This window comes from Canis lupus, chromosome 8 (genome assembly GCF_011100685.1).
Source record: "Canis lupus familiaris isolate Mischka breed German Shepherd chromosome 8, alternate assembly UU_Cfam_GSD_1.0, whole genome shotgun sequence".
In the NCBI taxonomy this organism is placed as follows: Eukaryota; Metazoa; Chordata; class Mammalia; order Carnivora; family Canidae; genus Canis; species Canis lupus.
Genome location: NC_049229.1, coordinates 37,917,544 through 37,933,893, shown reverse-complemented (window position 1 = coordinate 37,933,893; position 16,350 = coordinate 37,917,544). Strand labels below are relative to the sequence as shown.

At 35.3% G+C, this 16,350-nt stretch overlaps 1 protein-coding gene across 1 annotated transcript in view; it reads left to right on the top strand.

The window, feature by feature from the left end:
• KCNH5 (potassium voltage-gated channel subfamily H member 5) overlaps positions 1-16,350 on the top strand; it is a 273,633-nt gene that overhangs the window by 52,910 nt on the left and 204,373 nt on the right. The window contains exon 6 of the mRNA XM_038544896.1: positions 3,257-3,649. Within this exon, the coding sequence (XP_038400824.1) occupies positions 3,257-3,649 (393 nt within the window). The remainder of the gene's footprint in view (positions 1-3,256; positions 3,650-16,350) is intronic.

Sequence of the window (16,350 nt, the reverse complement as noted above, 5' to 3'; positions counted from 1 at the left end):
AGATTCTCAAAGATTTTTCTCTGCATGTGCTCTCAGCCCAAAGGTTGACCCAAAAGAAGCAATAAGTTAGCAAAAGGATACCATTTCAAAACTTTTACTCAGGGTCATGTAATTTATTCAACTTATTTGGATTTGCTGTTGAACTTCAGGTTTTCACTTTTTCCAAGACATATAAATTTGATCACAATGCTACCAGGACACCTACATTTGGAGCTAGTTCACAGTTTCAAAGATCTGAGTCTCCATGTAGGCAGTTCATGTCCAAATGAACTGACATCCTGCTGACTGGCTTTAGTTTCTCACTTTTGTAGGGATGGAGATAAATGTCTGTACCATTGCCATGTCCCTGGTCCTCATTCTATTAGTGTCCATGCTCTCAGATATTCAGAGAGAAAGAATGTGTTTGTATTGGTGCAAAAATACATCAGAGAATGTGTTTTTATCCCCCTCCACCTAGGCTCATTACATCTGAAAGTACAAGTGGAATAGCATCAAAAGTGAAGAATTGTTAGTCACTGCTTTATGAAAGTGCCCCAGTGTCAGAGTGAAGATTAAAGTAGTGCTCTGCATATGAGAGAGAACAAAGTGTGAGCACGAGTTTCCCTTGGTGGTTGTTGCCCTGCTCCTCCTCTCTGTGCCTGTTTCTCCTTCTCCTCCTCCTGTAGCATTTCTGGATCCTTTTACATATGCAGGTCACAGTCTGAAGAACTGGGCCCTGAATGTCCAAGGAGATATCAGATAAGAGTTTTACCTTGGACGGTACATTATTCAGGAAAGGTTTTGAAATATATAGGCTGCCTGAGAACCCACACAAGATGAATTTAATTATTTTCAGTAGGGACGGGGGGGCATTTCTAGTTTAAAATAATTCTCCAGATGATTCTAGTTTATAGCCAGATTTAAGGAATACTAACCTCAGGAATGATCCCATTGCATCTCTAGAGAAGACATCTTACATTCTACCAGAGTGCTGAGCAGGGTTGGCTGGTCTATAAGCACAGTGTGTGGGGCCACAGCATTTTTCGGGGTCCATGGGATGTTTGAATTTCTATTAGCAGTAGAAGGAAACATCGACCTTTTAGGTAAAAAATTGAATATATAATATTAATTTATTCTTCTTTGTAACAATGCAGTTCTAAAATGAGAATTTTATTTTATTTTATTTTTTTATGGAGAAAGGGATCCAGGAAGGCAAAAACACCTTGGGCCCATGAAGGTTGCAATGCACCCTGGCACTGAGTTTATTTTCTAAGTCTGGTTTCTTTGTGCTTCAGCTGTAGGCTGTGTAAATATGGATGGTAAAATATTAACATTGACTATGAAGAAAATTTTCATGCTTAATACAGTGAAATTGGAGTGAATAGACTAATGGCTATAAAGTGAAAGAGAAGCCATGATTATGTATGATTCTGTATACATAAAGCTCTATCCCAACATGAAGCTTACATTCCTGGTAGGAAAATTTGTTGCTTAGTAATTTAAGACCTTATGGGAAAAATATGTCTGGGGCACTGATAATGAGGATAAATATGTAAAAATCTTTATAAGTAGTTCTTATAGCCCCCAAACTAACAACAAGAGTTATAATACACAACTATTGAGAATACTAGTGATGTTTTTCACATTTCAAATATTAATAATGGATCTTATATACTTAGTTTTCAGTTATGCAAGTTCTATGCATGAGAGAAACTTTTCAGGATAATTCTCAAGTTCAAGAAGTGCTATAAATTCATTTTGCTTCATGGCATATGAGTTATGTGCTAATAGGTATTTTTGTTTATGTCTATTCTTATATTCAAAATTTTAATGCATTTATAACCTTATGATAACGTTTTGACCCCTATTTTCTGGATCCCATTAGTCCTAGAGACACTGAACAATTGGATATATAAAAAGGCATTCGTCCAGTGCTGCCCAGGCCTCTACTCTTGCCCTGCCATTTGCTTTATTTATCTCTTTAGTTAGACCTGCTTAGAGTAAGTCAAGGTTCATATAGTGTTACAGTGAAATTTTTCCATTTGTCAAAAAGGTATGGAGAAGAAAACCTGAGTATTTAGAATTTTTTTTTTTTCCAAAGTGAATATGCTTCTAGACTGGAAACACAATTCTTTAAGTCCTGATTGAAGGGAGAAAAGGAAAAAGCAGGCTATAACGTTTACAACCATGATATCACTATGCCACTCATTAGAGTCCTTGCTGAGTCCCCCTCAACAGCAAGATCACCAACAGTGTGGTCCTGGGGTTCAGCAAGGCCATCAGCATCAAAGTTATGCTCCCTGAGGTGCTAATATGTGTCAAGAATGGATAACAGTGAGTCACCCAAATAAGTGTTGGACAATCAATTAAAGACGTGTGATTTTGGGCAGGCTTGCAAGTAAGTGTACATAAAGCAATCCCAGAAGTGGATGTCCAGCAGTGCTGTGGATCAGTGTTGGTATTGGAGGAAGTCACTGAGAGAATGTGACTGCTGGCTGACCCTTGAACTGGACCCAGGCAATCAGAGGCTCCTCATTCTGGTCCTTGGAATGTATACTCTGCCAGCTGTCCCCACAGGGGGAGCCATTTTCAAGGACATAGCCATGAAAGAATAGGATGTTGTTGAGACCATTTGGATTGCATATGTGACTGGATCCAGTTAGGGTGTCCACTAAACTTCTTAAGATTCTGGTGGGTGGGCGCAGAGATCTACACATTTTGCAGTTTTCTGTGATAAGCCTTGTAAGTATGTTCCCTTTTTTTAAACCTGCCACATGGGATCCCTGGGTGGCGCAGCGGTTTGGCGCCTGCCTTTGGCCCAGGGCGCGATCCTGGAGACCCAGGATCGAATCCCACGTCGGGCTCCCGGTGCATGGAGCCTGCTTCTCCCTCTGCCTGTGTCTCTGCCTCTCTCTCTCTCACTGTGTGCCTATCATAAATAAATAAAAATTAAAAAAAAAAATAAACCTGCCACATAATTATCTGGAGTGGTCTGTCTTTTTCTTTGTTCTCTCCTTGCCCTTGGTATTTGGAGCCAGTTTGTGAAACAACAGTTGGCCACTGGAGAGAAAGCCAGGTAGAACAGCAGACAGATTAACTTCCTTTGCACAAACTTTGGTACAACTCTGAAAAGGGAGACAAAACTATAGGGTATAACTGGTCTTGAAACCAGGAGTCATGAAAAATATGCTGTGGTTTGACTTCCACTAAGTTTGAATACATTACTAACTGTGCAGAGATGCCCAAGTCATTTATATACACATTGTCTCTCTTTTAGGTTCTTCAGCTGGGATCAGATATTCTTCCTCAGTATAAGCAAGAAGCGCCAAAGACGCCACCACACATTATTTTACACTATTGTGCTTTTAAAACTACTTGGGACTGGGTGATTTTAATTCTTACCTTCTACACCGCCATTATGGTTCCTTATAATGTTTCCTTCAAAACGAAGCAGAACAACATAGCCTGGCTGGTGCTGGACAGTGTGGTGGACGTTATTTTTCTGGTTGACATTGTTTTAAATTTTCACACGACCTTTGTGGGACCTGGTGGAGAGGTCATTTCTGACCCCAAGCTGATAAGGATGAACTATCTGAAAACTTGGTTTGTGATCGATCTATTGTCTTGTTTACCTTATGACATCATCAATGCCTTTGAAAATGTGGATGAGGTAAGTTTCTTTTTTTTTCTGAGTACTGTGGATCATATGTTTTGAGAAAATTAAGATAAAAGGAGTTTGCTGATAATCCAGACTTCTTTTTAGCCACTACTTTCAGCCTTCACCTTACTTGTCATAAATTATAATATCCAGTTACTTTAAATTAATTTTCATCTGCTTCTTTTTTCTTGATTTCTGGTTGATAATAATAACCACTAGGACAGTGGTTGTGATTCAAAGTTGTGGTTTGAAGAAGTGGAGGTTGCAGTGGGAGGAGGTGGAACAGAAGGAAAGCAGCAGCATGTGGGGGTCAAATATAGTTCATAAACTAGGTAATTGATTAAAAGAGATGAAATAGATGTATTTTCTTTGGAAAGTGGTAGCATTCTATGCATCCATAGATCTTTTGACTCTTCTCTAGATATATGTGGTAGCAGTGCTTTAATTAACCTAAAAAAATATTTTATGGAAAATCCTCAAATTTTTGCCTTTTTAGTTTCTTCTTTATAGCCTTTATTTTAAATTTTGTTTAAGTACATTTGTGGTTAGAGACTATATTGGATGACTTCCGATGTCTGGTCTAGTTCAAGGTTCTGTTCATTCATTATTACCTGCAAAAGTAGGAATAATTAAAATGTGGGGACAGGACACCTGAGTGGCTCAGTTGACTGGGTGGACAACTCTTGATTTTGGCTCAGGTTATGATCTCAGGGTCCTGACATTGAGCCCTGCATTGGGCTCTGCACTCAGTGAGGAGTCAGCTGGAGGAGTTTCTCTCCCTCTGCTCCTCCCCCAGCTTGCACACGTGTGTATGTGTGCACGTGTGCACACACACACACTCTCAAATAAATAAATAAATCTTAAAAAAATACTAAAAATGTGTATTATCTTAAAAAAGTCACTTCATCCAGAGCTTCCTAGCTTTTAACTTAATAGTGGATGATTTTCAACTTGCTGCAACAGGCTAATAGGATGCAACCAATAATCTCAACTAATAATATAAAAATGAATCAATATAGAATGCATCTATTATTAAAATGTGTTCATAATGATAATATTACAAACTTAATTTCCCTAAAGATTCTACTCTGTCCTTGTAAACTGCTCAGATGGAAAATTCTCCACTACATTGTTTTTGTTACTCTATGTATATTAAGAGGTAGATAGAAACTACGCAGGGACTTTTTCCCATAAAATTTCTATACTTAATTAGCTTTAATAATATTAAAAACTATTGCCCTGAAAGTTAAGTGTAGATATTGTGTTTTGATGCTGTACCTATTACTTTAAAAATTACAGAAAAAGGAGGAATTATAATAAATTGTTTCCTAATTTTAGATTTCATTTACACAAGCTTTCAAAGGTACATTTATTTCTTTCCTATTTACCGTCTGAAAAGGGTTGAGAATTAATTTTGAAAACATGAAAGATGTAAGGAAATTATAAGCAGTGTTTATATTTCACTTACTATATGAAATGATATATTAAGATGGATATATTACGATTTCAGTTATTTAGAACATAGGCATAAAGATTTTAATAATAATAATAAAAATATTGGCTCACCTCATAGAAAATACATTAAAATGTTACAAAATAATAAATGCATTTAACATAATATGTAAATATACCAAGAGATCCTCAGCCTCATGCATATTAAGTAAAATGCAAAGTAAAACTACAGACTGCACTGATACGATTCCAATATTCCATTTCACTTATCACAGTGTTATAATCAAAACTTGAGCACTCTAGCTTGGTGAGTAAGATTCTGGTGGGTGGACACAGAGATCCTAAGAAGGTGCACTGCTTAGAACTTCCTTCATGAAAACCTGCTGTCTGGAGCACAATTCATAGCTTCCGGGAACTGGCTCTTAGTTTGGGAAAGCCAGTTGTTAGCATCTTTTTCAAACTCAGCATTCATTTAGTGAGTCATCACACTGTCACACTAGTAGCTTGAAACTGGCCATAGTGGGAGTATTTACACTCAGCAAGCCAAAGATGCTATAAATAAAAGCTTTTTTTTTGAAGGTTTTTTTTTTTTTTGATTGACAGATGCTGCATTTTCTGATCTGCCGCAGTTCATACACTGAAGCCATACTTCCCCAATGCTACTTTTAGCCAATAATTAAGAATGATGGTAATATTATAATTCATATAGTTCATTGCAGAACTCTATTAAGCAACTTTTGCTCTGGGACTCCCTATTTACCTGTACTGTGGTCTGAGGCTGTTCTACCCAATACCTCTTCACAAGTGTCAGACCTGAATTTTGGTCTGAAGGCATCTCTCTCTTCCGTTGATCTTTCCCAGATCTTTATCTCAGTAAAATCCTTGCATGTCTAACTCTGACTCGGCAGCATTCTATAGGGGACCTGAACTGATAAAGTGATGGTACAGACACTCTCATACATTGCTCAAGGGAGTATAAGTGGGTAAAATGTCTATGAAGAATGATTGACAATATCTCATTTTGGAAAAAAAAAAAAACCACCCTAGAGACAACCACTTTCAAATTGCTAGGGTATTCTTTTATTATTTGCTTCCATGTCAGGAAACAAGGTAGGTATGTACCTACCCCTTGGTTTTACGGTTTTAGGCCTTGTCTTTGACTTCTCAATATGGCATTTGAGATTGTAGCCCTTACTATGTCCATGCAGTTTTTCCATCACCTCATTCTCACAATACAGGTATATCATCCTTTTCATTCAATAAATATTAGGTGTTTACATCATTATGACTACAAATATGCTATTTATGATGGAACCTTAAATATGACATAATTGTTTTTCTGCACTTTCTACTTTCCTGAGAGCTGATAGACATATGGATTTATAGTTGCTTAGTTTTTTTACTTATCATTAATTCAAACACTAAGCTCTATGCTGATTATCTAAATCTTCTCTCATTACATTGATGTGAACAATATCCTATCAACATCATTTTCTTAAGCAAATCTCTTAAGCAAAAATCTTTTTTTGGCTAGTTATAATATTCCAGGCTAGAGATACTTTCTTCTCAAATTTTGAAAGACCTAATGCCATTGCAGTCTATCTTTTAATAGCTCTGTTCTCTCTCTCTCTCTCTCTCTCTCTCTTTAAAGATTTTATTTATTTATTCATGAGAGACACTGAGAGAGAGACACTGAGAGAGAGACAGAGACACAGGCAGAGGGAGAAGCAGGCTTCATGCAGGGAGCCTGATGTGGGACTCGATCCCAGGACTCTGGGATCATGCCCTGAGCCTGAGGCAGATGCTTAACTGCTGAGCCACCCCGGCATCCCCTCATAACTCTGCTAAGAATTTTGCAGCCATTAGGATTTCTGACCATTTACATGTGATCTTTCTCTCTTTGGAAGTTTGGTATATTCTGTCTGTTCCAGAGTTCTGAAACTTTCTGATGATATGCCTTAGTGTGCGTCCATTTTCCTCAGTTTGGCTGGGCACTGATGGTGGCCCTTTTCAATCTGGAAAAACATATCTTATGTCTGAATTTTTTTTCCTATGATGATTGTCTCCACCCTTCTCCCTCACTTTTTTCTTGCTGGAGCTCCTTTTATTCGGATATTGTACCTATTGGACTAGTCCTCTAGTTTTCCTTTTTTCTTCTCTCCTATTTTCCAACACTAATTCTATTTTTGCTATACCATCTGAGAGCTTTCTTTAACATTATTTTCTCACTTTCTTTGTCCCTAATGATGGTTTTTGCTTAAGGTCTATTTGGCTTGATACTAGGAGAGCTAAATTAGCTTTCATATAGTATTTGGTATATATATTTCTATATTTTAAATTTTATTATTACAGATTATTATACTCTAGGTGTATCTTCTATAGATACTATATAGATTCTGAGTCTTACAAACTTAATCTATAAGTTTATTGAGATTAATTGCATTTTGATTTATTTAGAGCATATTGTTTCTGCTTTAAAATGATTTTTTTTCTTTTCTCTATGTTTTTATTTCCTTTTTCTTTTTCTTCTCCCATCTTTTGTATTGATTTTTTTTCTTTAATCTACTGGATTCCCTCCACTAGTTTGGAAGTTTTTCTGTTAATTGATTACTCTTAACATTTTTAGTATCAGTATGTGGCTTATTAGTGTCTTTACCCTTCTCCTAACTAATTCAAGGACTTCATCTTCTCATCTTTCAAATTATTATTGTCTTGTGTTTTGCTTCTACATTGTTTTTAACTTTCTCTTTTAATTATTATATTGTTGTCTTATTTAGTTTCAATACTTATTTATATATATCCACATGTCTACCAGTTTCTTTGCTCGTGTTATTTTATTTTTTTTATTTTTATTTTTTTTTAACTTTCTTCTGGTTCTGTGGGTTGGTTCTGTGTTATCTGTTATATGACATCCAACTTTGTGGAACATACTTCTTCAAGGAAATCTTCCTACATTATGTTAAAAAACAAAATTCAACTAAGTAAATTTTAAAGATCATACTAACTTCATTCAATGATTCATGAATTGGGCAGTATCCCATCTAATGAATAGAAAGCTCTGAGGAGCTGTGCAAAATAGAAGACGTTTATAGGCAGAAGGGGGAAGACAAGGACATTATTAGTAGAGTGGGTTATTTCAAGTAAGATCACCTTCCTTTAGGAGAAGGCAGAGGATCTGTCAGGCAGGTTACTTCACAGGTTGCTGACCAGGTAATTCTATTCTTGGGAGAGGCTGAAACTGCAATTAAGTTGGTGTTAAGTCTTGGTTTAGTGACATGGGCTTAGTACAGGCGATTCCACTTTGGGTCTGTTGTGTTTTTAAAAACAATTATTTCCAAGCAACTGTAATGAATACTTCATCATATTTCATCTTCATTTAGATATACTGATGCACATTAACATAATTAAAGTTATTTTTCTTTTGTTGCTTTGTATATGTTCATGAGCACTATATCATTTATTGTGTGGTCTGGGGTCTTGTGCCTTCCCTAGGACATATTTGTTGTGAGCCTTGGGGATGATTACCCTGGCTCTCAGTTTCTGTGTCTGTAAGAAGAAGGAAGGAATACCTAATTACTTACATCACAGGGCGATTATAAGGAATAAATGGCAATAGAGACATGAATGAATTTTGCTTGTAGAATTTTGCATATCTGAGGAATATTATTATTTCATTTGTGTGTCTTTGTTTCCTCAGCTTGATTATAAGCCTTGTGATGGTGAAGAATGTGGCCCATCTCCTTGGTAATCCTTTATTAGTCTTAGTATATATCAATGGCTCACTGACCTGAAGCAATGAAGTGTTGGCAAGGTTTTAGGAAATTGCACAATGACATAGAACTTAAGAATGGTGAAGTGAGCTGGTAGTGGCTTGGGAATAGGAGAGTATGAATCTGAAAATAGCAGTTTAATCCTTTAACGTGATGTGGGTGCAGGACTTAATAACTCTTTATTTTCAAGATTGTCTCGGTTGATGTGCTCTCTCAATGTAATTTGATTTACTAGGAATTCACAAACTGGATATGTGATTCTGTAAGAGAGCTGTGAGGCACAGAAGGCAGCAACCATTAGAGGAAAATGTTCTGTTTGAGAAGTAATGCAGATTTCCTAGAAATCACAACACAGGGTAAAAAATGTTGTCACTAGGAATCCAAAGAATAGAATCAAGCTCTTTTGTAGGTGCATTTCAATGCAGTTTTGGGTGGTCCTCAGAATCTGATTTCTGAGAGGCTGGAGGGAACTGAATTATAGGACATCAGAGAAACATATTGCAGCTGCAGATAATGCACCATATGGTAGTGTAAGTGAGCTCAGGAAACATAATACACAGAATAGGGAGTGCTATTAGTAAGTGGTAAACATGATAAACTAGGTCATGACAAACTGAAATTGGGGAAAAGATCACTTATGCATTGTTTTAGGGGGCAAAATGAATGGGACAGCTATTGCAAAGTGGATATATATAAATATTTTTAATTTTCTGAAAATCTTTTTTTTTTAATTTTTTTTTTTAATTTTTATTTATGATAGTCACACACACACACAGAGAGAGAGAGGCAGAGACATAGGCAGAGGGAGAAGCAGGCTCCATGCACCGGGAGCCCGACGTGGGATTCGATCCCGGATCTCCAGGATCGCGCCCTGGGCCAAAGGCAGGCGCCAAACCGCTGCGCCACCCAGGGATCCCATTTTCTGAAAATCTTATGGAAAATATATTTCTAAATTATCTTTTTGTGAATCATGTTTGTGAAGCTGACACATGAATTATTGTGTTTTAGCATACTTTGTTTACATTGCATATTTTTTGTTTCTTATCTAGCCAGCAAATCAAGAATTGGAAATTAAAGAGGCTAATTATGCTTGTAGATTTTTATGACTTTTTTTTAGCCTCTGATCTCTCTCTCTTCTGTTGAATCTCAGACTGTCTACCAAATATAGCATGTTGGAAACTGTTATTTAATACAATTTGGTAGCCATTACTTTTTCATTAAAGCCTACAGATGATTTAAAATAATGTTTGAGTGGTACAGGTAGAGATTATTTAATATTTCTTTTTCTTACTTTTCCTAGGTTTAATCTAATTAAATCCATAGAAACACTGTCTAGTCCACCTTGGAATTGATTGATTCTTCTTATCAGTGTGTTTGCACAGATGATAATAGACTTTAAGAGCAATTTTAAATTCATAGCCACATTGAGAAGAAGGTACAGAGATTTTCCATACAGAGATTGCACCCCCCACCCCACCTCCTGCCAATGGCTCTCTCATTACCAGCATCCCCCACCAGAGTCGTACATTTATTACAATTGATGAACCTACACTGACACATTTTTATCCTCAAAATCCATAGTTGTATGTTATATTGGTTTGGACAAATGTATAATGACATGTGTCCACCATTACAGTGTCATACAGAATGTTTCCACTGCCTTAAAAATCCTCTGTGCTCTGCCTATTTATTCCTTCCTCTCTCCTAACTCCTAGCAATCACTGATACTTTTACTGTCTCTATAGTTTTGCATTTTCCAGAATGTTATATAGTTGGAATCATACAGTATGTAGCCTTTTCATATTGGCTTCTTCCATGTTTTAATATGCATTTAAGATTCTTTCATGTCTTTTTGTGGCTTATGGCTCACTTCTTTTTGGAGCTCAATAATAATAGATTGTCTGGATATACCAGTTTATTTTTCCACTGAAGGACATCTTGGTTGCTTCCAAGTTTTGGCAATTATGAATAAAGCTACTGTAAACTTTGTGTGTAGGTTTTTGTGTAGGAGTAAGTTAGCAACTTGTTTGGATGAATTCCAAGAAACATAATTGCTGGGTCATATGAGGGTATTATGTTCAATTTTCTAAGTAATTGCTGAACTATCTTCCAAAGCTGCTGTACCATTTTGCATTTTCATAGCAATGAATGAGAGTTTCTACTGATCCACATCCTCACCAGCAGTTGGTGTTGTCAGTGTTTTAGATTTTGATCATCCTACTAGATGTGTAGTAGTATCTCCTGTTGTTTTAATCTGCAATTGCCTAATGACATAAGACGTTGAACAGCTTTTCATATGCTTATTTTCCATCAATATCTTCTTTGGTTAGGTGTCTGTTCAGATCTTTTGCTCATTCTTTAATTAAGTTTTAAATTTTCTCCTTGTTAAATTTTGAGAGTTTTTTGTATATTTTATATAATGGTCTTTTATCAGATATGTCATTTACAAATATTTTCTCTCAGTCTGTGGCTTGTTTTCTCATAGTGTCTTTCATAAAACATAATTTTTGATATTACTGAAGTTCATTTTATTAATTATTTCTTTTACAGATTATGTCTTTGGTATATCTCAAAAGTTATCAAAACCAAGGGAACCTAGATTTTTTTTCCCCATGTTATCTTCTAGAAATTTTAGTTTTGTGTTTTAAATTTAGGTCTATTATACATTTTGAGTTAATTTTTATGAAGGGTTTAAGGACTGTGCTTAGATTCATTTTTTTACATTTGGATGTCCAGTTGTAACATTTGTTGAAAAGACTATCTTTGTTCCATTGTTGAAGATCAGTTGACCATATTTATGTGGATCTATTTCTAAGGCTCTCTATTTTGTCCCGTGGATTGATTTGTCTCTACTTTCACCACACTATCTTGATTATTATAGACTTACAGCAAATGTTGAAGTTGGATAGTATCTGCCCTCCAGCTTTGTTCTTCTCCTTCAATATTGTGTTGGCTAGTCTGCACAATTTTTGCCTCTACATATAAACTTTAGAATCAGTTTATTGATATCCACAAAATAATTTGTAGGAATTTTTATTGAGATTGTGTTGTAATTATAGATCAATTTGATAAGAATTGACATCATTTTTAAAAAAAAGATTATTTATTTGAGAGAGAGAAGCAGAGTGAGAGGGAGAGAGAAAATCTTAAGCAGGCTCCATGATCACAACCCTGAGATCATGACCTGAGCTGAAATCAAGAGTCAGATGCTTAACTAACTGAGCCACCCAGGCACCCTGAGAACTGACATCTTGATAATATTGAGTATTCCTCTTTATGAACATGGGATATCACTCCATTTATTTAGTTCTTTGGTTTCATTCATCAGAATTTTGTGGTTTTCCTCATATACAACTTGTATCTATGTGATTATAATGTTTGCTGTAGATTTTTTGTAAGCGTTCTTTATCAAGTTGAGGACAGTCGTCTCTTTCCAGTTTTCATCGTGAATTATTATTATGTTTTATTTAAATGCTTTATCTGCATTTATTGACATAATTATGTGATTTTTGTTCTTTAGTCTGTGATGTTATCGATTGCCTTAATTGATTTTTGAGTGTTGAACCAGTCATGCATGCTTGGCCATATTGTATAATTATTTTTATATATTGTTAGAATATTGGATTTAATATATATTTGCAATATTTTGTTGAGGATTTTTGCATCTATGTTCATAAGAAATATTGGTCTGTAGTTTTTTTCTTATAATATCTTTGATGATTTTGGTATTAGAGTAATTCTATAATCCAAAAGATAAGTTAGAAAGTATCATATCTACTTCCACCTCTGGAAAAGATGGTAGAAAATTGTGTATTTCTTACTGAAATATTTGGTAGAATTCACCCATTAACTCATCTGGGTCTGGTGCTATTTTGGAATGTTATTACTGAATTGATTTGTTTAATATAGTTCTCTTTGAATAGCCTGTTTTTTCTTGTGTGAGTTTTGGCAGATTGTATCTTTCAAGGAATTGGCCTATTTCTTCAAGAGTTATTCATAGTATTCTATTACTATTTTTTGAAAATTTCATATCTTTATTTGAGAGAGAAAGAGAGAGAGGGAGAGGGAGAGAGAGGAGTAAAAGAGGGAGAGGGAGAGAAATCCTCAAAACTCCCTGCTGAGTGCATAGCCCAGAGCCCAGTGCAGGGCTTGATCCCAGGACCCTGAGCTGAAGTCAAGAGCCAGTTCCTTAACCAACTGAGCCATCCAGGCGCCCCTCTATTACAGTTTATTGTTACTATCCTCTTAATGTCTGTGTAGTGATGTTCTCTTTCATTTCTCTTGTTAGTAATTTGTGTCCCATTTTTTTTTCTTAGTACATGTGGCTAGAATCTTAATTTTATCTTTTCAAAGAACAAGCTTTTGGTTTTGTTGATTTTTCTCTATGATTTCTTATTTTTAGTTTCATTGATTTTTTTTGTTCTAATTTTCATTATGTCTTTTCTTCTTTCTTCCTTTGTACTTAATTTTCTCTTCTTTTTTTCACTTTGCTAAGGTGGAAGTTTATTGATTTTAGTTCTTCTTTTCTAATATTTACATCCAAAGCTATAAATTTCCCTCTAAGTACTACTTTCACTACATCCCACAAATTTTGATATATTGTATTTTTATGTAGTTCCAAACTTTAAAAATTTTTCTTGAAATTTCTTATTTGACCCATTTCTTATTTAGTCTCCAAGTATTTTGAGATTTTTCAACTATCTTTCTGTTGTTGATTTCTAGCTTAATTCAGTCATATAAAAATCAAACACTCTATGATCTCTATTCTTTTAAATTTGTTAAGCTGTGTGTTATAGCCCAGAATGTGTTCTGTATTTGTAATGTTTTATGTGAGCTTGAGAAGAATGTGTTTTCTTTGCTGTTTTTGTATAAACTAGTCAATCAATGTCAATTATGTCCAGTTGATTCATGGTGCTGTTGAGTTCTACTATGTCCTTACTGATTTTCTGTCTGCTAGATCTGACCATTTCTTATAGAGAGGCATTGAAGTCTTCAACTATAATAGTGGATTTATCTATTTCTCCTAGCAGTTTACTAGCTTTTACCTCACATATTTTGATGTTCTTGTTAGGTGCATATGCATTAAGGCTATTACCTTTTGGGGAATTGACTATTTTATCATTATGCAATGTCCCTCTTTATCCTCATAACTTTCTTCACTCTGAAGGACATGAGACTTCTACTGTGATGAAATCCTCATGTATTACTTTGGGGTAATTCTACTTTCTATTCAGGACATAGATTTGTTAGTAGTCTGCTTTAAAAAACTTTAGCTACAGTTTTAAGTCCTGTATACCTCCCAGTTCTTCTCTGCTTGAGAAAGTACCTTACCAACACTAGTGATTCTAATAACAATTAAAAACCTTTATATTTTTGCTGAGGATTAGATTGACTTTCACCTATACACTCAGAGTAAAGTGTATGGATGACCCTATTTTAGCATCTTTTAATTCTTCTTCAAGTCAAGAATTAAGAATTAAGATTGAGTAAAGTTCAAGGATCATGGTACAATAGTTCAGGATTGGTAAAACAATAAGGTGAGGATTTTGAGGCAAAGAATTCAAAGGATCTTAGGGCATAAACTATTTGTTTATGCTTTCTGCTGAAGAGCTAATGGGTCTCCGGGAAGTTCCAATGATTAAAAATCAAGTCATTTGCCTGGGCAGGAGAGTCTTGGAAAAATAAAGTCAAGCTAAGGAAGACAGAGGACTAGCAAAGTCATGTTAACATAAACAGTAAAGTACAGTTTCAGTTCTGAGTGTTCAGGCTGAGTGTGTCATTCACAGTGTTAGTTGCCTAGTCTTTAAGTCAATGTGCTCCTAGTACCTGCCAATTCGGTCTCTTTTGCTTACTTTTGAGTTGTCCTCTTGGGAAAAGGGCACAACTAGCTCTGTGGACTGCTGCATAGATAGCTATGATTTTAAGTCTTTCAGAAGAGAATGCCTTCTGTTGCCCTACTAATAACCAGTGATTTCTGCTGTGTATCCTTCTGAGTCTTCTGAGAACAGTTGATGTCAGTCTTATGAGTCTGATTGTTTACTTGGTCAGCATTGGAGATACAAATATGGAATTTACAGTCAAATATCTGGTGTGCATTTTTCCAGAAGATGCTTGTTTTCACTGTGATTTGTTTGTGCTTAGGTCATTGTGTTAGTCAAAATCAGCCACCTTCAGTTACATTCACATTTATACATGAACTTACACTGAGGTATGAGTGACCATACTCAAAAGTTTTTGAGTTTTTGCAGATGTTGTAATTGTTTTGGCCACAGTGAGTGAGTGGGCCTGGAGGATAGAAGCTTGTGCAATAGGTATTTTGTGATAATTACAAATTGAGACTAGCAGGATTTTTAACTCAAATATGGTTATGCTAGAATTTTAGAGCCATTTAAACTGCTTGTATTCAATATTAAAAATCTAACAAAAGTTTAATTAGTAGTACATATATTTAACAACAGTTTCACCTTTATTGATACAGAAAGTAATCATATTTAGGGAATAACATTTCCACATGCAGAGGCTTGTCAGTACATGTAATAAAGTTATGTCACCAGGACTGAGAATTTCTTTTCTTAGGTGTGATTAATAAGCTACGTACTTAGTTTGAATTTTGAGATGTAGTGGTGCATTCAGAAACATAAAGGAATAACTTGAGGGCTTCATTTTTCTCCAAAGTCATCCTTTAAAAAAAAAAAAGCCTTATGTGATTTCATTCATCCATTCATTCAACAGATATATGTTAAGCTACTTCTTTATTCTAAATATTGGGAATCTCAGCAGTGAACAAGCACATACAAATCCTCCCTATCTTTATGGAACTGTGCAAGAGAAATTGCACTGAATACTTGTTAAAAATGGGGAGAAAGACTTTGTTAAAAACTATTACAACAGGGGAGTGAGACTGAACTCTGCTGAAATAGAAGGCAAAGAAGTTAGTCAGTGTAATTAAGCCATCTGTATTTGCTAATTGGTGTCATCAAAGTTAGGCTCCTACTCTCTCATAGACACTGAGACATAGGGGTGCTATTTTTCTTGATTACATTTCAAAGGGATGGCTCCCAAGTCCTTGAAAAAAGACATTCCTGCCTTGTACAACTGACAAGAATCTGGGAGGAGATTTATATCTCAAAGGGGCAGAGAAAGAATGTATAATTGAAAGTTTTCTAAAATAAATGTTATAAGAAAAGGGAGACCAGAGGCTTAGAGTCAGGGAAAAAAGCCTGTTTAAAGTTTAAATAAGCTGCATTAAGGCTATCTTGGTCAGAGTTTTTATTTTGGTAGGGAAAAACAGATAGTGAACATATATGGAAAATTTAAGAAATATATATATTTATAATATATATAATATTACATATATATATATAATTTCAGAGCGTGATAAGCTCTCTACATAGAAATAATACAGGACAATAAGATACAGGTAATGACTGAGATGATCCGGAGATAAGCTATGTAGGAAAGCATGTACTGGTCTAAATGTAGCTGTTAAGA